At 35.9% G+C, this 23353-nt stretch overlaps 2 protein-coding genes and 1 long non-coding RNA gene across 4 annotated transcripts in view; all 3 read right to left on the reverse strand.

Annotated features, from left to right (window-relative positions):
- LOC132103372 (RNA-binding protein 42) overlaps positions 1-23103 on the reverse strand; it is a 77607-nt gene extending 54504 nt beyond the window's left edge. For both annotated transcript variants that reach the window (XM_059508434.1, XM_059508433.1), the window contains exon 1: positions 23098-23103. The gene's annotated coding sequence lies outside the window, so the exon portion shown is untranslated. The remainder of the gene's footprint in view (positions 1-23097) is intronic.
- Positions 551-11123, reverse strand: LOC132103368 (glyceraldehyde-3-phosphate dehydrogenase 2). Its single transcript, XM_059508430.1, has 11 exons — positions 11058-11123; positions 5049-5108; positions 4132-4228; positions 3614-3720; positions 3177-3267; positions 2970-3088; positions 2742-2823; positions 2271-2422; positions 2026-2188; positions 1841-1938; positions 551-948 (listed from the first exon to the last, which is right to left on the reverse strand). Exons 2-11 carry the CDS (start codon positions 5075-5077, stop codon positions 879-881), a joined length of 1008 nt encoding a protein of 335 aa, XP_059364413.1. The 5' UTR covers positions 5078-5108; positions 11058-11123; the 3' UTR covers positions 551-878.
- LOC132103715 (uncharacterized) lies at positions 14990-20095 on the reverse strand. Its single transcript, XR_009423442.1, has 3 exons — positions 19690-20095; positions 15464-15642; positions 14990-15389 (listed from the first exon to the last, which is right to left on the reverse strand). It is a non-coding gene; the product is annotated as an uncharacterized LOC132103715 (long non-coding RNA).
- Positions 23104-23353: the final 250 nt, after the last annotated feature.

Consider the following 23353-nt stretch of genomic DNA (forward strand, 5'->3'; position numbering starts at 1 on the left):
GGCTTATTTATATGGGCAAAAAGTAAGATGAAATGGTGATAGCTTGCAATATAAATCAATATGATTTAATAAAGTATGGAATTACTTGCATATAAATATCAGTTGCCACCCTATATCTCCCCCCAAAAAGTCTTATTTATATATTTGCATGCATGGTTTTGTCATCAGTTTTAATATTTATTAAAACACAGTGATGACTGAGTTGGACAAATAATTGTATCATGTGTTGTATCATTTCTTCTTATATAAAATAATAATAATAATATATATATATATATATATATATATATATATATGGATAATCATGTAAGTCTAAGTTGATTCAGTTCAGTTAATGTTCATCTTGAAATGTTACTAGCAATATAAAAGTTATTCAATAGAAGTCTGTAGAAGATTAGAAGATTGTGAATATTCTGTGCAGCAAATCTGTTTGTTCATCTTCATGATTTAGAGTCTTTAGAAATACATGTTGCAAACATAATACACAGTAAAACTATTACCATGATGTGTAAAAGTACACCTTATAAGAGACAGAATGATCTGGAACACATTTATTTTTCCAAACACTTTAATTTGTTTCTTTTTAAACTGCATTACAGTAGTCTTTTACCTTATGTAACTTTGTATTATTTATTCTCTTTACATCAACACAACGTGATTACATCAAGAAAGGCAACAACTACAGCAATGCCTGTGGAGTGACACTTAAACAAATACCGTCAAAAGAAACTAACACGCACACACAGATGTCTACAGAGAGAACGTCTCGTAGTTGGGAACAGGAATGCTAAGGCTTGTCACTATGGCGTCAGCTATGAAATGAGTGCACTGAAAAGAAGGAATAGTAGGGCCTTTCTGTTGTGGCGAAACTTGGTGAGTTACTCTTTGGAGTACATGTACACTAACAGGTCAGCAACACGATGGCTGTAGCCATATTCATTATCATACCTGTGAGAAAGAAAGACAAAAGATTAAAAAAAGATTAGACCACTGCTTTTCCTGCAGACTTTTTTTTTTTTGCTTAGGGCTGGGTTATACGGTTTAAAAATCTGGATGTTTTTTGACATTTCACAATAAATGTACCTCTATATTCATGCACTGTTTTCTCTGAAAATATATTTTTTTGACTAAACAGTCACTGTAGCCAACAATCAAAATGTTTAATGAAAAAAAATCTATTTAGCTATTACTTTGGTTTTTCACTAAATAAATCATTATAAATAATACAAATAAGGAATATTATGTATTTATATGCACCAATATAACAATGAATGACAATAAGCAATGAATTATATCTATATTTACTGATTACTAAAATAAAATCAGATAATAATATATGTGGGAGACAGTTTTGAATCAATTAATCAAAAAGACCATTTGAACTGATTTCTCTTCCTCTGAAGCTGAAAGTGAAGACACTATGAAAACATCCGTGTGAATGTGGTCATATTTATAATCTGCATGACTAGAAAAATTGTGAATTCATGTAGAAATTGAAATCATTGCAATATTCATAGTGAGGCTTCATTTTATATTGACAACAAAAACACTGGAAACGTACTGCGATTATTTGATGTAGTCCATCCAAAAATGAAAGTTCTGTCATAATTTATTCACCATGTCATTTCAAACTTCTTTTTTCAAACAAAAGATTTTTTTTTAAAGAAAGTTGGTGACCAAACAGTCTCAGTTTCTGTCCATACTATGGAAGTCAACAGATTAACCATTTGGTTCTCAGTCTCCTTTTGTGTTCCATGGAATACAGAAATGCATACAGATTTGGAATAAAATGAAGGTGAGTAAATGTTTTGGTTGGACTGTCCCTTTAAGTCATGCTTACCAGGAGATGAGTTTGACAAAGTTGTCATTGAGGGAGATGCCTGCACCGGCATCAAAGATTGAGGAGTGAGTGTCACCAATGAAGTCAGAAGAAACAACCTAAACAAAAACACAAATTAAATTATTCACATTTCTGTTTATTATATATGAAAACATACATGTGAGATTTTTACTGTTAGCACTTACTGAATCCTCTGTGTATCCCAGGATTCCCTTCATTGGTCCATGAGCAGCCTTCTTGACAGCCTCCTTGATGTTAGCGTAGCTGGCAGGCCTTGAGAGGCGGCAGGTGAGGTCAACAACGGACACATCGGCAACTGGCACACGGAATGCCATACCAGTCAGTTTGCTACGAAGCAGAGAGAGATGGAAAAATTCTCCAATCGTCATCAAGAATGATCCGTTGGCTTATTGATCTGTCTTGCACTGACCCATTAAGCTCAGGAATGACTTTGCCCACAGCCTTGGCAGCACCAGTTGAAGCAGGGATGATGTTCTGGTGGGCACCGCGTCCATCGCGCCAGGCCTTGGCAGAGGGGCCATCCACTGTCTTCTGAGTAGCAGTGTAGGCATGGACTGTGGTCTGTGAAGAGGTATGGAAAAGAATCAATGAGAAAGACACATAGACAGCCATTACTCCAGTCTAAGATTTAATTACATTTAAAGTAAATAGGCAGGGTTTTAAATCCAAACGTAATTTTTACACATTATATTGCCCATAAAAACTGTTGTTTCAATGATATGTCATGCTTTTTTTCTTTTTAGCCTTTATTACGAAGAAGCAGATGTTACATGTTTGTCTTAGTTCAAATCACTGTCAGAAAAGTTGCAAAATGATTTTTTGACCCAATTGTGCATATATAATATTAGTAGGACTGACGTCACGCCAGGCATTGACTTACCATGAGGGCCTCCTCAATACCAAAGTTATCATGAATAACTTTAGCCAGGGGAGCCAAGCAGTTAGTGGTGCAGGATGCATTGCTGTGATGTTTTCAACAAAACAGACACACACGTTAATATGGTTACTTCCTAATGTTGCATCAAAATTAAACAATGAGGTCAATTACTTACACATGCATTAAATATTTCATTCTCATGCTGACATGGATTGGACTTGGTTTGCTCACCTGACAATGGTCATACTGGAGGGATCATACTTGTCCTGGTTGACTCCCATCACAAACATGGGAGCATCAGGTGATGGGGCGGACACAACCACGCGCTTGGCGCCACCCTGGATGTGAGACTAGGAGGGACAAATATCAGAAAATATCAGAAAAAAATATTTGATGCTATACATTTATATTCCAGATCCTGCTGAAGTGCAGACTTACTGAGGCCTTCTCAATGCTGAGGAAGACTCCAGTAGACTCGACTACATACAAGGCACCAGCATCGCCCCATGGGATCTCAGCAGGCTTCATACTAAGTGCAACAGAGAAAAAAGAATAAGCACACCACTACAGGCTATGTTTGAAATAGCATAATATCATGCTCCTTATACTATTTTTGAAGTAATATATATATTTTTCTAAAACTGGATTAAAATACACAGTAACCACAATACACAATATCCCAAAATTCTTTCTTATCCAATAAGACAACCCATAGCATACCCTGATAACCCATACCCATAACCGCACCTTAAATGACACGTGATCCAAAATCATAATAACGTCATCTGTGATGTGAGTACCCATCACTACACTATTTCACCTCCCTAGGTTGGCAAAAGCAAAATCACTACATATATAAGAGCAAAAAAGCATACCACTGGAACACAGAGATGGCTTGACCGTCAACAATCAGTTTTCCATCCTCTTGGTGCACATCTCCCTTGTAACGGCCGTGAGTGGAGTCATACTTGAACATGTAGACCTGTAAAGCAAGATGAACGATTTTAACCTGATAAGGTTTCATTTTATAGAGACAGAACAAAAAAAAAAGCAAGCTTATTTTTAAGCTGAAATAATTTCAGAGAGATTCGTGACACCATCAGAAAGGAAAATAGTTTCAGCAGCATAAATTATATTACTAATATGTTTGGATTTTTAAATATATTTATGATATCTTTAAGTTTTTTGATAATGTTGTGTACCAATGAATCGTGCACAATAGGACCAGGAATATGCATTAAGAAAATAATATTGGGTCAATTTTATTTGAACTGTAAGGATGCTAGAAAAAATTCACAAAATCTCATGCTAAAACACTATGCAGTGCAGGCCTACAGTATATGTCAGTTTACATGATGCCAAGAATCATCATTTCTGCTTCGGTGACTCTCACCATGTACTGCAGGTCGATAAAGGGGTCATTGATGGCGGAGACTTTAATTCCCTTCTGCAGGCAGGCCCTGAGGACCAGACGGCCAATGCGGCCGAATCTACAAAAAACACACAGCAGAGTTTTTTAAAGATGTTTCATAATGACACAATACATCTTGTATCTGTTATTTTGAAAGATGCCTCTTATCTGCCTGCATTTGTCTGCCTACAACGAACACGATTCAAAGAAAATTCCACCAAAGAACTGTGATTTCATTGGGCAACACAAGGAAATATCCACATGCTGTTTCTGAAATATGTCAACATATGAAAGGTAAAGTGAATAATTTATGTTTGTCAGTTGATATCTGACTGGTAAGACACACTGCCTGAAAGACTATGCAGCAGGAGTGTGTGTACGTGCTTGTGTGGATGGAGGCTTAAGCTCATCCTGGGTAATCCTGTTCTTGTAATCATTCTGAATCCGGCCATTTGCGCTCTCTCTCTCTCTCTCTCTGCATTTTACAATCTCTATTTATGGAATTATTAGCTCTGTCCCAAAACCTAGTGAGCTGCCTTGCTGTCTACTGCCTCTAAAATAACCTAAGGAAAATAGGTTCTTCACAGTCAGCAACTTAAAGTACAAAGCACTGTCAATTATTATGTTTCTTCATTTTTTTTATATACATTATTAGCTTTTCATCAACTCTTTTATTAGTAATTTCAGGTAAGTTCTTTCAGAATTGATCTTCATCTTGCTTGGTCCACCATCTATACCACTGTTCATTAGGTATAGTATCATTTTTAGGTGGCTCACCAGGTTGTGGAGCAGGTCCTTTGTCAAAAATACTCAAGTTTTGCATTTAGTATTTAATATTTTATCATGTTGTCTAATCGTATATTAATGCTTTAATCATGACAGATCAGATGTGAACTTACCCATTGATTCCAACGCAAAGATCAGACATTATTGCAAGAGTATGGATTGTGGTCCTGAACCTGAAATAATAGAAAGTAAAAACAAAGCAGGCTTTTAGAACAATTGCATCAACTTTACAATGTACAATACAACTTTATAATAATGTTAGTTTTACTGTTGTTTTGAACTCAAGTGTTTTATCATGTTTAGCAGATTTTGTACAGAACCTGCATTTGTTTTGAATCTTATGCGCCCATCAACTTCCACAAAATAAGATACAAATTTTATTTCATCTTGTGAAATAATAATTTTTTTATTTATTTCTGTGATATGAGACTTTAATCATACCGCCCACCCTCACTAGTTCAGTCGTCTGTCTAAACACACTTCACTGAACTTCATGAACTTTCTCTGAGCCAGTGTGGTGTTCTGGATGGTGGGTGGAGGCTTGAACCGTTCTCTAGTTTTTATTGTTCTTGGGTCCATTAACATGCTGTCTGGGAAATTTCCAAACCTTGGCCTCACTAGACCAACATACTTTAAAAAAAATTTTATTCTCCTCTTTTCATGCAGAACACGGGCAGCAAGTCATGCACATAACATTTTGCCCTTTAACTTCCCCCTGCTGAAGTTGCTGAAATATTGGCAGTCCAGTGAAAGGGGTAATGTGCATGCATTGCCAAACAATCTCCACTGAGAGCTTCAATATGCAACAAGTTGTTACATGCCTGACATCGTTTGCCGTTTTCTCTATTATCAAAGTTAATAGCATGATTGAGAGGATGGGTTTCATGTAATATGAGCCTGACTACTATACCAGAGTCAAATATTTTTACATTGTAACATTTATGGATAACCCCTAAGAAGTACAAAAAGGAAGAGGAGGATGTTTAACTGCAACTGGATATTTGTGCATATGAAACTGGGCGATGTGACGTACTCATTGAAATTACGATACAAAAGTTAAATTCAGTTAAAAGTGTAATAGCTTTTAGTTTATAGTCTGCCTTTTAATACAAACTGGCAATCTAAATCAGTTTAGGCTTTAGAAATGTTTAGAATGAGTTGATTTCAGCTGTCGCTCTTTATACAGCTAGATGTAATGTAACATCCCTGTGATTTACTTTACTGCGGTATTTCAAACACTCCAAGATTGTGTGCAAAATAACTCAAGAGAGTGGCTCTAATGCATTATACTTTGTTTGACATTTGAAAATACAAACATACTTTAGCTGACAGAGTTATAGTGTGTATATGTGTAGTCACAACAAAATATAGCCCTCAAAAAGCCTAAAGATGTGGCTAGTTGATGGAGAACATCTCATTTATTGGGTTTTTGTGAGCTATAGTTTGTTTTGAGTCCATGTGTATACTTTCATCGAGACAAGTAATGCAGAACTATGTACACGGTCATTAATGAGACAAATGAACAGGTTTTCCATAGACACCATTGATTGGACCTCATCTGCCAGGAACTGTCTCTGTGCACCATTGAAATGGACAAAAATAACCTTCATGGTCTGCTTGAAAGATGGTCTAGACAGAGTTAATTTAATTAACTAAAACTAAAATGAAAACATTTTATTTGAAATTAAATTAAGCATTAACTGTAGTAAAATATTAAAGAAAAACCTTAAACGCATTTTATTTCAGATGGATTCTAATGCAACATTTGTCATTTTAATTTAGTTTAAATTAAAATAAAATTACTAAAATCCTAACTAATATTACAGTAAAATGAAAATCTGAAATTAAAAACTTTGAAGATTCAAAATATAAATAAAAACTAGAATAGAATCTCAATTATACCAAAATATCACTTGGTCTGGGATATGGTTAATCAAAACTTTGTTACGGTTGGCAAATTAATAGAAATCAGTCCTGTCCAAAATTGTAAATATTTTGGAAAATTGGCTTTTTTTATAATATGCATGAAGCATAAAAATGTGTATGTTGTTCTTTGCATTTCAGTGCTAAGTTTTACTACTAAATCCATTCTGGCAATAGGTTGGTAGATGAGGTTATGAGCTAGAGTTGGACACAACGGCAGCAGATTTTATAGGCAAGAGCGCATGGGAGTTTTTCCATTTGGGTTTTACTTTCCAGGCATTGATGGAAATTAAAAATGGTAACACCTTGACCGATCAACCTAAAAGTAGTTCAAATGCCTGCATGTTACTATGGAAACCATCTTACTCAGATGGATCAAACTCAGTTAGTGTAAAACACCATATGAATTAGTAATCACCTGCTTTTTGACATTTCTTTATTTGTGTAATGCTGGCTGTACAAGATGAGCACTGACCCTGAACTCAAATGCTGTACTATAACCAATGGCCCACAGTACCAGACTGGATGAAATTAGGGCATTTATCTCAAGGGCAATGTGAAAAGAGATGAAGGTTGATTTAGCTATCTAGCAAATGAGGGGACTTATTTTAATGCCAATGTAAAGCTTTCATTTTTTTTTTTAATTATATAATTGTTGGATTTATTTTTTTTTTTTGTATTTTGGATCGTCCATATTGGATGCCCAAAAGGCAAATCTATGAGGTCTCAAATCCATCTATAGCAAATAAAGTGCTAGCAATTGCAATGTTACAAAATCAAGAAGCATACTTGATTTTGTCAATGATGATGACAGAAGGAAGCTCAGTCTTTCACCGCATGCATAAAGACAGACCGTCCTTGCATCTGGTGATGTGTAACTGGAGACTGTAATCTCCTAATCTGCCAGTGTTTGAGGGAACCTTGTACTGCACCTGCCCTGCCTGAGTAATCCTTATCCAAGTACCCTATCCTATCCAGTCTTGTTAAGGACTACCAGAATACACTCTACATGAGACGACAGTTTGCAGGTTTAGCCTCAAGCTAAAATGGCTGCTTTTAGTATGCAGGTGCTGCTGGTGCAGATATTATTTATTTAACACCATCTGACAAAGTGACCCCTCCCTGATTTGGGTGCATGTTGACAAGGTCATTCAGTACAGGAAAACAGTGGCCATGTTGGCATCTCTGGTTTCCCTTCCTCTCATCTGACTTCTTTTCTTTGGGTTTTTGATTCTTTTGGTTTTGGTTCTACTGATTCTCCTAAGCTTTCGCAAATTTTTCCACTATGCACTTTTGTTAGACGTAAAAATCCCTCTTTGTGTTATTGAAAATCGACAATTGAAAAAAAAAATCAATGATGTGGTTCAATGAGTCAATGAGAACTGGTCTCCTATCAAAACTGGATCAAATGACACACACACACACACACACACACACACCTCTGAAATGACCCTAAATTAAATTCCCCTACTGTTCTGTTTAGCATCTCTGAGTCTTAGCATTACATGACACTACACACTAAATGTTCATTTTCAAAATATTATTCATTCTAGCTCCATAATCTGATTGGATAAAACGCACACACGTGTGATGACGCATCAACAGAGCTCAACGATCAATTAAAAATACCATTGTTTAAAATGGCATGAAATGGAAATACACCCTATTTTATTTTGACCCACTAATTTTGAATCAGAATGTTTCAAAATGTCTTTTAAATCTAAATAACTCTTCCGGTCGTGACTTAAAAGTTAAGGTATTTGTTTCTTACAAATCAAATCAATGTGACTTCAATATACTTAAAAAAAATAAATAAATGTGTTTAATTGCACCCACAATGCTCCTTTCAACCATATATGGTCTGCAGTTGAACTGTTATTTGGTTGATTATCTGTTTATTGTGCATCTTATTATCTTTTTTATTATTATATGAATTAATTGTATTATTTATGTATAGGTGTTTCCATAATGTTGTTTCCGTTTATTTGTATTTATTTTGCTCTCATTTGGCAGAATTGCTCAATATCCTGATGCAGTAGGAAGCAAGTCTTGTCAAACCACAATTGCCACACCTTCTCTTTTAAAGACTAGAAGACTGCATTTCCTCTGACCCAAAAAGAAGCCATTTCCTCACAGCAAAAACACCCAATCAGACAGAACAAGGACACAAAGATCGGCATAACCAGGACAGTTTTCCTGGGACACACACGGTCATCTGAGTGGAAAATATCTAATGCTGCGTGGCATAAAATGAGACAGACTTTATCAGTGTCACTTTGCAGAAAAATAAAAAATAGCCTGCAACTAAAGAGATTACAAACGGTTATGGATGTTTTTTATGGAATATTAATTGAAAAATAATACAGAATAGTTGAATTTCTAATCTAAAGGTGTGCACAGAAGGCATCCTGAAAAAGGTGCTGCGTCATTCCATCGCAACAGAGGAAAATGTTTCTTACAGAGTACAGATAAGTATTTGAACAAGTCCAGCACTTAAAAAGATACATCGAGGGTGATAATAATAATGGCCTGTAAAACTACAAATAATGCATAGAATGTATGACTGTATTTTAGCTTTTTTTTCTGTAACATTAAACTTGCAATATGCATGCAGACTATTTTGATAACACACAATTCAAAATTTAATACTGTGAAATCACTGCTCATTGTTCAACGGTCTAATCGAACACTTTTGATGATGCAGTCACATGTGTCAAACCAATGCACATCACATGCTGCTTGTGCTGTCATGAAGCATAAATCAGCACAACAAACACCTGATTAAATTTGTACTGGCTTCTTTTTCAACTAACTCCATACTATGAACACCAAATTCATCTGGTATAGGGTACTGTATATTATAAGTGACACTTAAATAGCCAGCCGAAGGTCCTTCTGGTTACCAGTGGCAACTGCAGAGACAGACTGCAGAAGGTCAAAGAAGGAGAGATGGAGATGCGGCATTGCATACAAATATTATATTTCATACCACAGTCTTCAAATTACACCTAAGCATTACAGAATATATTAATGCTGTTATTAATTTTAAATCATCAGAGCCTAATGGTTAATAATAATGCATAGCCCACCCTGCTGAAAACCACAAATCAGATCAAACCTGTTCAGGTGGGTCATTTGATTGCTTGAAAACCATCTTAAATCAGCTTAAACTGGTAAACCACCTTAGGCTGGTTTCGTGTGTTTTATTCAATGGGGAATTCATAGTAACAAAACCGTAAGTTCTGAAGTTCATTATTGCTCATGATACCCAAGGTTTTCAGTTCTGAGTCAGGATCTCTCTCCACTGCAGCATCGAACACGAGGACAGTCACGTACATGAGGGAGAAAATCTCCCATGATGCTCGACGAGGAACATGTGTCCTGTCCACTTTTACATTCAAATATAGGTAGAAGCTCTGGCATATTCATATTCTCGTATAAAGCATTCAAAACGCAACTATTATGAGAAAGACGTGTTGAATAATCACAAAACATTTGACCTTGACAGTTCATTCGACCTTCATGATGCTAGTGATGCCCTTTGGCTCGGGCATTCTTTCTATTTATCCGCTTTTCAATGCATTAGAGCGCAGCTTTTCTGTTCAAAAGGGGTAACGTTAGTGTGTTCTATTTCATTTATTGAATATGCCGAATAAACATAACGTTTTAACATGAACCAGCTACTCCAAAAATGCGCTCCAACGACACATGGTCGCATTTCGAGAAGTTATTTAAATATATGTATATATACATTTTATTAAATTATATTTGCTCCCCTCTTTCGCAGCATCTTAGCAGATGGTAGATTCTGGAACGATATGACGCAATGAGCCCATCGCGGGCGGCCCACAAGGCACGCTATGCTGTTGATCCTTCATTTTATATAATAAAATGTTAAAATGTCAAGAGTGTGAAATTATTTTTTATATCATTTTTATATTCTGAAATAAAACCCATTAATATTTGCACAAAGGCGCATAAAAAAGTATGAATGAACCACGCCTCCATATTTGTGCATCACGCAGAAACTCGCGGATTACGTAACAACTTCCCTACAAGCCCAAACGCAGCAAATAACATCCTACAAAGCTAAATGTAATCTTTAAAACTTTTAATATGCGTATGACAGTATTAATATGTGTATTGCAGTCTATGAATTCGACACAACAAATGATGTGAGCCTATGAGAAAGAACTCACCTTCTTCAGTGATGCTGCTGCAGCTTCTTCTGCTCAGTTTCCGCGTAATGCTGCTCCTTTTTATACCAGACACGTGCCACCGGGGCCGGGCACCATGGCAACCTGACGTCACGCCGTGTTCGTGGGTTTATTTTAAATAAGCGAATACGAGCTATCTATCACGAATGCAATGAAAACGCTGATGAGCGGTGGAGATTTATAACATGCCTGAAACAAGCTCAGTTCGGTGCTGTATAGATCTGCTAGACTTCCCGAATGCAGAATTTAACTGTAAAGGATGCATATCCTCCATGCAAAATTATGGTATCTGAGCATCTTATTATATTTTACATTTAAGAAGGTTTTAACCAGAGGAATTTAAAGTTTCCCCCTTGAAAGTTGAGTTCAGTGTCTAAGGTCCTTAAGGACCACGTGTCATGATGCAGATGCAGTATGAAAGATCATACACATAATGCGCAAAAACACCAAAAAGACCACTGGATAAAAGCACAAACCCTCGTTTTGAGGGCATCTGGTTAATTTTGATTTTTCAAAGCATTGCTATTTAAATGAAAGTAGTATGCATTTATTTTTGGTTTATTGTTCAGATGGAGTGAGACCAAAAATCACTAACGTTAGGTTAAATAAAAATGGCATGTAGTTTCTTAATTCAACGATCCAAAAATAATTTACACGTGCTCACACGGCACACATTTGGGATTCGATTGTTTAACATAAACCGTTTTCATAGCTTCCTATTGGATATTTAGCTGCACGTCCTAGTTACTATGACAAAGCAGAAGTGAGTTTGCGTGGACTGTAACGTCAGGATGAGGAAAGTGTGGAATTGCACGTGACCTTGACAGCGGCGAGTAGTGATGGGATTTATGGCTCTTTGAGGGGATCCGGATCTTCGCGATCCGTTCCTTTCAAAGAGCCGTTCAAAAGAACGGCTCTTTTGGCTCTTTTTAAATATTTAGTCCGTTTTAAGAAGCCAGCTTGGGGGCATCTCAGTTTATCCTGGAAATAATCACTGGGAGGAATGATGAGGTGAGATTTGTAGTCAAATAATTAAAACTCAGATATCACACACCAATATCTGAGTTTGAATTATTCTGAAATATTGATTATTACCTCATTTGTCATGTGTGGACTATATTCCATAGGGTTGCACAAATCCCTCTGCTTAGACAGTGACATCACTATTTTGGATTTACCTTTAGTACAAAGTGTGTGTGTGTGTAAAGCTACGTTGACTTATGTTATTCATACAATACCTACTCAAATAAACATCAAAAACAAAGCCGGCTGCAATGAATTTCTGTGCAAAACAGCTTTTACTACAAACACTTTCACACAAGAACATTGTTATCACACAAGAACATTTTGATAGAAAACAAAAAATATTTAAAGTAGATAAAATTAGAATAAATAAAATGGAAATGTCTACATACTACATACTATTACTACTGTAAACTTTGCAAATAGGACATCAGCCCCTTCAAGTCAATGAACAATAACAAAGTGGGCTGCAATGAACATGCACAACTAATAACTAATATCATCACGCTATAAAGGGTTGGCCTGCGCTGGGTGCGCCCCTCCCCCTATAACTGTTCTGTCTCGCGGAGGAGCTCATTTGTGTGCATCTGTGTGAAATACGCATAGGAAAAAAGAACGACAGAAAGAACGGCTCCCCTCCAGCTGCGACTCGGCTCCCATCGTTCATGTTTATGAGCCGTTCAAAAGAATCGGTTCGTTCGCGAACGTCACAACTCTAGCGGCGAGCGGATGCAGATTACGTGAGAGACTGCGCGTGCTGCAGAGACTGAGCGCTGGGCGGGGTGTCCGCAGACATATAGAGCAAAACATATCAATTTAAACATGTTAACTAAACATGTATGGTGCTCCACATTTACATGTTACCGCATTCGATTTTTTTTCTCGTTTAAACAAAAGACCATTTGCTTTATTTTTCATATTAGAGCCAAGGAAACGACGCCTGTCAAGGAGATACACACTAAGCGCCCTCGTGTGGTGCAAATATGTTAGTGACAAAGGGAGAGAAAGTGATGTTAAAAAATGCATCATTTAAACCACTATAAACGAGTAAAGACTTGGTAGGTTTTCTTTCTTTTAACAAATTTTACCTGTGTATGCACATTGGGATAGACTGGTAATGCATACCTCGAATCAGTGTTATATTAAAACTAAAACCATACTTATTTATTAAATAAAAAGAACTTAAAATATAACAAACTTAAACTTATTTTTGTTTCAGCTAGTTGCCAATAAAACATTTCTTATTTTAATTTAGTGCAACTTGATGTGCTAAAATAACTAAAACTAAAATGTATTTAAACAAATAAAAACTAGCCTACATAGATTTAAAAATGGCCTACAATAACAAAATAACAAAATTACTAGAACTATGTAAAATTAAAACATAACATTAAAAATAATTAAAAACAAACTAATAAATGACTTTTTTTGGACAAATGCATTAATGTAAATAAATGGAACTGTATTATCATATGTTTTGTAGGATTTACATAATTTATGAATAACATTATTTGGTGGCCAAGACTGTGGTTTGATATTTCTGATCATTGACTTATAGCCTATTCTGCTTTTTGTGATAAATACAGATAATACAGGTACTAGAGATTGTTTATTCGAGTCACTTTAATTGTAAAGACTGCTACCCTGGAGAACCCTGGGTTTGTAAAAAGTAAGAGGATATGGCCACAGTCATATCACCCTGAAGCCCAAGACTGGTTACCCACTGAAGCTAAGCAGGCTTGGGCCTGTTCAGTACATGTATGGGAGACCTCCAGGGAAAACTAGGTTGCTGCTGGAAGAGTTGTTAGTGAGTCCAGCAGGGGATGCTCACCCTCTGGTTTGTGTGGGTCCTAATGTCCCAGTATAGTGATGGGGACACTATACTGTAAAAAGGATCGTCCTTCAGATGAGACGTTAAACGGAGATCCTTACTCTCTGTGGTCATTAACAATCCCAGCATGGCACTTCTTGAAAAGAGTATATTAGGGGTTTATCTGCAGTATCCTGGCTAAATTCTCTGGCCCTAGTCAATCATAGTATCCTATAATAACCCCCATCTATTGAACTGGCTTTATCTCTCTATCAAACCTTTTCTCACAGGAACGCCTACATGAAAGGGAAAACAAAGCTTTTGTCCAATGAACTCCAGATATTTGTATGAGGGTTAGTAGTAATGTGTTAAGACAGTGATATTTAAGTATACACCCTATTGATGAGGCCTACTCTGTAGGATATAAACCCAGAATATAAATGCAATGCATACAGTTTAATATGACATGTTTTCCCATAGAACAACATTATAAGGAAAACTCTTAACCAGCGCATTGCATTCATATTCCAGCCTCATTTGCTTGTCTGCATTAAGCACACATCATCAATAAGGTGTGTACTAAATTCGATTTTTTAATATTACTGTTTAAAAAAAGACTTTAAGTGTTTCCACATGAAAGGTTATAGAATGCAGGCTACCGCTGTTTTTAGTGATGGGTGCTTTAGGCTATATGGATTGCTAATGGCCAAAACCTGCATTTTGTTTTCCGACATCTGTGTTTTTTTTATTTTGAGAGGTAATCAAAATATTTTTTGGATTGGAACAGATAGAAAGTTGACAGGCTTGTGCTGCAGTTCTGTGGATGGTTTGCCTGCCAGGTCTTCGAGCCAGTCATGTGACTGAAACTATGACTAGTGTGGCGAGCGCACTGGCGCTGCTGCTGGCGTGGTATGATCCAGGTGACTGCACACTGGTGGAGATGAGGAGCGATCCTATGATATGATTGTAAAGTGCTTTTGGGTCTGCAGCAATACACAATAAAGCGCTAAATAAATGTTTCATTCATTCTTTTATTCAAGAAGAAGATGTTGATGATGAAGAAGAATGTAATGTTATTTAATGTAATGTAATGTAAATGTAAATTAAGAAGAATATAAAACTAAACTGAAAACCAGAGAAAATGAAAATGTTAGTGTATTATGGCAAAAACAGACAAAAGTTGGATAAAATAAGACATAATTTCTGTTATTGATTAATCCAGGCTTTAACCTAATATAAAGACAAGCAGAAAAAAAACTGCATTTACTTTAACAGTTAAAGCTTCCATTGTTTAAAAAAAAATTAAAAAATCAAAAGCATGTCTTTTAATTATGTATAAACAATGATATGGTGAGAAGTCAATTACACACTGAATCTTCCCTCTCTTGTCCTCCAGATGGAGCTCCTCATACATACAGCAAAGCAATCATATAAACAAAATACCTTAAACAACATTAGCATTTAAAAGCAGAATGGAAAATCTTCTTGTATTTAAAACACAAGGTATTCATGTTTCTAAAACCCTCACTTGTTTTTCAACTTTCTGGTGTCCTACCATGAGATTGCTTACAATTATGGTCTGCCCTAGAGTGAAGTAAAAATAAGAATGAAGTAGATTACAATAATCAGACAGAAGATCAGGCCAACAGCAACATTGACATGGTTGAGGATGCGTGCCATTCTGGAGTTTCTGCTTGCTATTTGCTGGTGTCCAAACATGTTAGCATCTCGAGTCTGTAAAATAAGTTAAATATAGTAATGTTACAATGTAAGTCTTTGTATAGCACCTTTCTTAAATAACACATTGCACATAAAAATAAAATCAAAGGGCTTCACAGAATACAAAATCACTAAGAAAACACAAAAAAGCAACACTTACAGTGTAAAACAATCGATTTTTATGATTGGCTGTAACAAAATCACGAAACATGTATCTTTGGTATTATAAAGAGTCCTTAAACTTCAGTCATAAGCACTAGTTTTTGGAATCTTCAGATCTGCTGCTACCTGTAGTACTGTGGTCTAAACTAGATTAACTGGTCTGGCATGATCTATTTTTATGATGATTTAGGGAAAATAAGATAATAAATATAATTATACACAGAGAAAACCAAAAAGTTTTCCAAAAGTTTATTCTCAATTTTGAGACTTTGGGCTACTTTGCTTCTATTACTACTATTATATTATTAAAGTTTTTTTTTCTCACACACTAAACCAGGAAGTTAATATTCTGAAGGTTGTTACAGAGAGATTTTCCTTATAAACAATTTTTTTTTTCTGGCTGTTGACAGTATTTTTTTGATTTATGGAGTGATTACAAAATAAATTAAATCCCTTCTGAGTAAAAAAAAAAAAAAAAAAAAGATTCATGCGGGTTCTGTGAGAGAGATATCGAAACTGTGGAACATACGTTTATCCAGTGTGAACTTGTACAGGAATTTTGGCTTGAATTTCAAAACTGGCTTAATTCCAAACATACACTGCTTGACTGTGGTCTCAGGTATTGTTGAAGGATAAAACCCTAGACTTTTTGATAAATAACTTAAAGGGGTCATGAACTGAGAATTCAAATTTCCCTTGATATTTTGACATACAAGAGGTCATAAAACTAAAAAAAACCTCAGAACTCAAAACTTTGTTGTTAGTCTAAAAACTGCTTATATTGAAGACAATCTGCCAAAACAACAGCTTGTGGAATGTATCACTTTATGACATAATAGTGTGGCTAAACCCCGCCTCCACAAAATGCCTGCTTCAACATCACTGCCTGTTTAGCCCCGCCCACTGACTCATGCAGAGTGTAAATAATGAGAGAGGCAAACCAATCAATAAAGATGTTCAGAAGAAAACAAGAGGCTGTGCAGTGCAGTGCAGTGCCAATATGTGGAAAACACCGTTTCTGATCCCAACATTAGGAAAAAGTGGATGAACTTAATTTTTTTAATAAAGATCCAGACCTCGTCAGTGAGAACTTGGTCCTTTGTTCATTTCATTTTTACAGCGGACTCGTTTACAAACAAGGCACAATTCAGCGTAGGATTCTAAGAAAGACTGAAACTCAAAGACGATGCTTTGGAGAATATTTTGAAAATGACGGTAATGTGGCACCATACAAGTGTGAGGAACTGTTTTTATTATGTGCTCACTATTGCTTTGTCTGTTATTATAGATCATTTGATATGTACTGAGTATTTATGAATTTTGAATCTGAATCACAACAGCATCCATCTATGAAGAATGTAGGCTTTCAAATATACACAACATTAGCCAATCAGAGAAGTGGGTGTTTACTTCTGAGTTAATCTGCAATGCCTGTTCAAAACAGAGGGGGTCAAAACATCAGGGCCATCCCAAGCAAATTTAGCTTATTTTAAATTCTTTTTTTGTTTTTAAAGGCTTTAAAAGGGCTTTTTGTCTAGTATATATTTTTCATTAGATCAGACAACATTTTAAGCTGTCATGTGGTCATGTTACAATATAACCCCTCAGTTGTTACAATGTTCCCCACCTATGGGGCTTTTTCACTTTCACTACCAGTCTTTTGGGGGTAAAAAAAAAAGAAATGAAAAGAAAAGAAAAGATACACTTATTATGAAACAAGACCACATATTTGTAATAGACAGGTGTGAAATGTATGTGGATAAAAAAAATTATGTGTTAGGTTGTGCCCCACTCTCTGCTACATGTTGAACAAAACAGAAACTCTAATCTACTTTGAATTTTTTTTTGTTACTAGAATAAACCCTGAAATCCCCCCTGACCCCCTCACACACACACTTTCTCTTGTGTTTTATTTTGCTGCTATCTTTACCTTGCTGTTGTATTTTTGTTTTCATTTCTAGTTGCTGTTTCAACACTAACACTGTGTGTTTGATTGTTGAAACGTGCCGTCAAGGTTTGCACTTGAATTTTGTTCATACAATCCCCCTTGGGAAATATCTATTGCCTGAATGGCATCAAATCACTCTCACACTGTCCCATCCTATATCCTGTCACAAAATATTATGTTTCTCTCTGAAAAACATAACTCAGTAGAGGTATTTTGCAGGTGTTTTAATACAACCACAGAGAATAGCTGAGTTTAACGTCTCATCTGAAGGACATTGTTTAAATTCTATTGGCTGCTTCCAGTAGAAACCACAATTTTCCCAGGTGGTCTCCCATCCAGGAACCTGAATGGGGTACATTGTTTAATGGGTAAAACTAGCAAGAGCTGTAGGATGACAGCAGTAGCATCATAGCTAGGGCATTTTTGTTTTGAAAGAACCTCTGTAATGCATGTATTAATGTCTTTTTTGTTTAGTTTTTTTGTACAAAGAGGACCTGCGATAAATTAAGTTTTTATTCTGTGGTACCACATATCTTTCTGAGTTAAGAATAAATAAAACATCTTTAGATGTAACCCAGTCGGCAAGAAACCAACCTTTAATGTTTAAATGTGGTTGAAATACTGTCAGCTAAATGTAAATGAATGTAAAAAGTTATATATATATCCTTATAAAAAAATGAAACTATGAAAAGTAAGACTTTGAAACAATGTTACAATATCAACAATGATTCATGTCCCAAATAAAGGTTGATGCAGGCTGGAAATTATAAAGATTAATTTCTGAAAATTAGAGTAATTCTTTACAAATACTGAAATACGAACTTTGGTAAATATTTTAGTACAGCCATGGCTTCATTATTTTGACTTTCACTATCGTCTATTTCTGTTCCCATTATTAAGTGAAACATGACATTCAAAAGGTACATATTTGCCTATAAATGGTGCATATTAGTACCTTAAAGTTACAAAACATAAATTTTTTATATATATGAAGAGTTTGGTTCCAAAATGCAATAAATCCATGATAGGCTACTTTTTTTTTCTCAAAATGCAATAAATCCTTTGAATCAATATGAAAGTTATCTTTCATTTTGAAAGTGATGAAAATACACAACATAGTAAGTTGATCCACATATGACAGCCTCTGAACTTGGTCAATATTATATTATATAATCAATACTTGATATTGAATATACTGTACAGGCACTGGACTAAAAATACATTTATCAGTCATCGCTTCCAAAATGAATTCAACGTGTCATCTTTAACTTGCATTCATCTTTGCCATGTTACATTTATTTAGTTGACTACTGCTATGTGCTGTATTAAAAAAACATAAATGGCATTAATAAAAACACTAACACCAACAAGATATCACATTCATAATCTAATGCGATTCATCTAATGAACACGATATAGCGTAGCTTGTCAGTGATCTGCTGCTCTATTAAATGTCGCTCCAAGGCCGTGATGGAGATTTACTGGTTCTTTTAATCACAGAATCAGCTTTACAGAGATGCGTATGAAAATCACATGCGATTTATTGTGCAGCCCTTGTTTGTTAATCACGAATTGAGTGAAACTAAGATGAAATATGAAATAAAGTATATCCACCTTTTTCCTGATGTAAAAATGGGTGCAGCCATTTGTAAATTCTATGGGTCTAGCTTTCGGTTTCATTTGGGTCCAGCTATGTTTAGCTGTACAAAACAGTTCGCTTTGCTGCTTGATATTGAAAATTGATGTGTGATATCATATTATTTTAATCTTTTATCTTAATTAGGAACACACTAGTTTGTACTGCAAACAGTTTTACTGTTTACTGCACGTTGTTATTCTCCTCGTTATTTACCTATGGTCGGCTAATGAAACGGAAGTCTCACCCATAGGCTTACTTCCGCATTGAGGAAAAAGGTGGATAAGACAGGTACAGTACATGAATTAATACTTACTGTGATGGAGTAAACAAGAGCAGCCGATCCCAGAGGTAAACAGCAGCACAACATGGTAAAGATGGAGTAGCACAGGTAATCTGGCAGTGGATTGGCCAGTGGAGTGAACACTTCAACAGTAGGCTGCACAGTGACCACATGCTGCCCCAGATATGAGCCTTGAGTGCACAGACCAGGTGCCAGCGGAGCTCCGCATTGCTGGAAAGTGATGTAAGAGGGAGGGAATCCAAGATCGGAGTACTCTGGAGGGTCCTGTTGCAGTGGAAGCAAATGGTGCCCTGATTCTGAATTCCGGTCTGTTGGAAACTTTCTGGAATCCATGTTTCTCGTGATTGCAATGAGCTTTTCTGCACTACTGATCCGAGTCTGTCTCTGGTGTGTACTCAATAGTCAGTGATTAATCTGTTGCTTTTATCACATTCCTCTTAAGGTGACTGGTAGGTTGGGTTGCTTTGTAAGGGGAGGAGTGATAAGATTTTAGCATAGATTGAATTTACCTCTAACTTCTCCAGTGTGACTGCAGGTGCCACCTGGTGGAATCAACATGTAACCTGATGAGCTTAGGAAAATTAAATATCAAGACAAAAATGTGATGTTTTCATAATTCCTGAGCATGTACCATACATGACTCAGATCAACTCATTCTTCCATTACACTAGCAAGGTTTGTCCCCCAGCAAACATGCTGTCATTCAATGACCTAAAACACTAAAAACATGTAGCACTATACAATGTTTTTGTTTGTAAAACAAACAGAAAATAACCATGACACCACTCTGTTTAGAGAGTTCATTGCAAGTATATGTTACATGGTCCAAGTTACATTACAATACAAAAACTTTATATATGGTAATAAAACTGCAACACTAACTCCTACAGTAAGGTGTTCAGCTACATCTAGTTGTTTTGAAAGTATTTGTATGTATTTTTTTGTAATGTATTTCAATCCCCAACGTTTTGTAAAATGCAATAAACGCTTTATAAAGAATTTAGGTCTTTTAACAGCTATATCATACATTCTACTGTGAAAAGATTTAGGGAATCCAGAGAAATCTAAGTACACGTAGGGCAAAGCAGGAGACCTCAGTTGGATGTGTGTGACCTTTGAGTCCTCGGATGGCATTTCAAGAGAAATTGTCACACTGATGTGTGAAATACAGCCACATGGGCTCGGAGAAAACAACTTAACATAGTCTACAACATGAATCTCTGTTACAAAAGAATAAATCTATACATCAGGTTTAGACAGAGATGCCAGCGAGTTCTCTTGGCCCGAGCTAATCTTAGATTGTCTAAAAGATGGTGAAAATGCATGTTGAGGTCAGATGAGTCCATTGTCATGGTATATGGGTGCATTAGTGCAAAAGGCATGGGTGACTTGCATATGTGTGAAGATACCATTTGTAGCATGTATCTGAATTGTACAGAGACATATACCGCCATCAAGACAACAACGACTACACTGTTGAGCTGCTGAATTGTTGTATAAATTGAGACTGGGCAAAAGGCAAAATTTTTGCATCCTTAATTCATAGATGTTTACTGTAAAATGTGTAATTAAAAGGAAAGATGATTTGACACAGTGGTAAACATGCCTCTGTCCCAACATGTAGTTTAAAAAAAATCAACATTTGTTTATATTTACAAAATAAAATTAAGTTGGCCAGTGAAAACATTGGAATTGTTTTCTTTGCACTTCAATTCAATTCAAGTCAGTTAAATAAAGGTTGAAGATAATTAACAAATAGCATATTCTTGATTTTATGACATTTCACAAGATATCCCTATAACTTTTCTGGAGTTGAATTTGTAGTATTACTGTAGAAATCAAGTTGATTTGTGTATGCATGTATGTGTTTATGCATGCATGTATGTATTTATGTATTGAATACACATTTAACAATTAAAAAAAAAGTATTTGTGGCCTTTATATATATATATATATATCTTTGGTGGTTCTATTTGAGTGCGCTGAGTGAGGAAATAATTTTTGTACAGTAATTTGAAAGATGCAGTCATTGAATGTATTTTCTGACAAAGCAATTAACAAAATCCACGGTGTAGCGCACATAGACTGCTGTTGTACTCACTGTGTGAAGAGTTTTGAAAAAGTGGCACAAGTATTGAAAAATGGATTCAAGCCATTGTAAAAAACTGAAAGAAAACGTGATTCATCAGACCAGGCCACCTTCTTCCATTGCTCTGTAGTTCAGTTCTGATGCTCACATGCTCACTGTTTGTGCTGGACATGGATCAGCATGGGCACCCTGACTGGTCTGCATGCTGAAAGTCTGGTATTGTGCTCTGGTTCAGGATTTTCTGTACTGATGAAGGCAGTCAGCATAAGAGGAGGAGAGTTGTAGATTGTGGGAGTAGTGACAAGAACTTCACCATTGTTTCCATCATACTATGTGACTGCAACCCAGTGGTTTCACATTCACTCTGATGAGATACATTAAATATCGGGGGTTTTATTTCACACACTTGAGAGTATTTTTGGGACCTTGTGTGACTTCTTGTATTTTAGAAAAAAACTAACAAAGAAAATAAAACGTTTTAATTAACTGAGAAACATTTTTTTAAGAATAAAATGTTTCAGGCTATATTAAAGGACACCTTGTATAACATCCCTAATGACTGTAGGGATTTAACATATGGTCTCTCTACATATTCTTCTTAATGCAAGCACATCAGACCTCTAATCTCAAACAACAGTTTGCAGTCAGCAAAAGATATAAAATGCATTCTTAACAAACCTATGACTCCCTTACAAAATGTCTACCTATAGTTTCCATAATAAAGAATAAGAGGCCTATCATACACACAGCGGGACACACAGGAGTGAGGCAAGTGTTTTTTTGTTTATTTTTACTAGTTTCAGCCCTACGCAGTTGTCATTTTCAGCAAATCCATTTGTGCACCCATTGGCGTGCTGGTTTTCTAAAAAAATAAAAAAGGTGTGTTCAGGTGCATTGTTGATGCATTGCTATTTTGAAGAACTGAAAAGAGACTGCGCCATAGACAAACTCCATGGGGCCTGTTCATTGTCAGTTGCTTATTACATCCAAGATGAAATGTCACATCCAAGATGATATCATTGTGGTAATCAGGCTAATTCGGTTCTTCGAATGCACCTGCTGCTGTTGATAAGCTATGCATTTAATTTTATATTTGGACAGATTTCTTACATGACAGCATTAATGAGTGGTTCAAGATCATGTTATCAGCATCTCCTAATAAATCCAGTTTCGCTTGACAATCCTCATAAGGCTGCAGTTTTCTCAGTTGGTTGTGCTTCTTTTTCTTTCACACTTTTTCGTTCCACTCAACTTTCTGTTAACATGCTTGGATACAGCACTCTGTGAACAGCCAGTTTATGGCAATTTATTTTTTGTGACTTACACTCCTTGTGAAGTGTGTCAATGATTGTCTTCTGGACAACTGTCAGATCAGCAGTCTTCCCCATGATTGTGTAGTCTAGTGAGCCAAACTAAGAGACCATTTTGAAGGCTCAGGAAACCTTTGTAGGTGTTTGGAGTTGATTAGCTTATTGGCATGTCACTATATTCTAATTTGTTGAGATTATGATTTGACAGTATGACAGTACTTCAGTCTGTGTGCATTCAATTTATTTAATATATGAGTTCCACAATTTGAGTTGAATT

This window comes from Carassius carassius, chromosome 24, assembly GCF_963082965.1.
Source record: "Carassius carassius chromosome 24, fCarCar2.1, whole genome shotgun sequence".
NCBI lineage: Eukaryota > Metazoa > Chordata > Actinopteri > Cypriniformes > Cyprinidae > Carassius > Carassius carassius.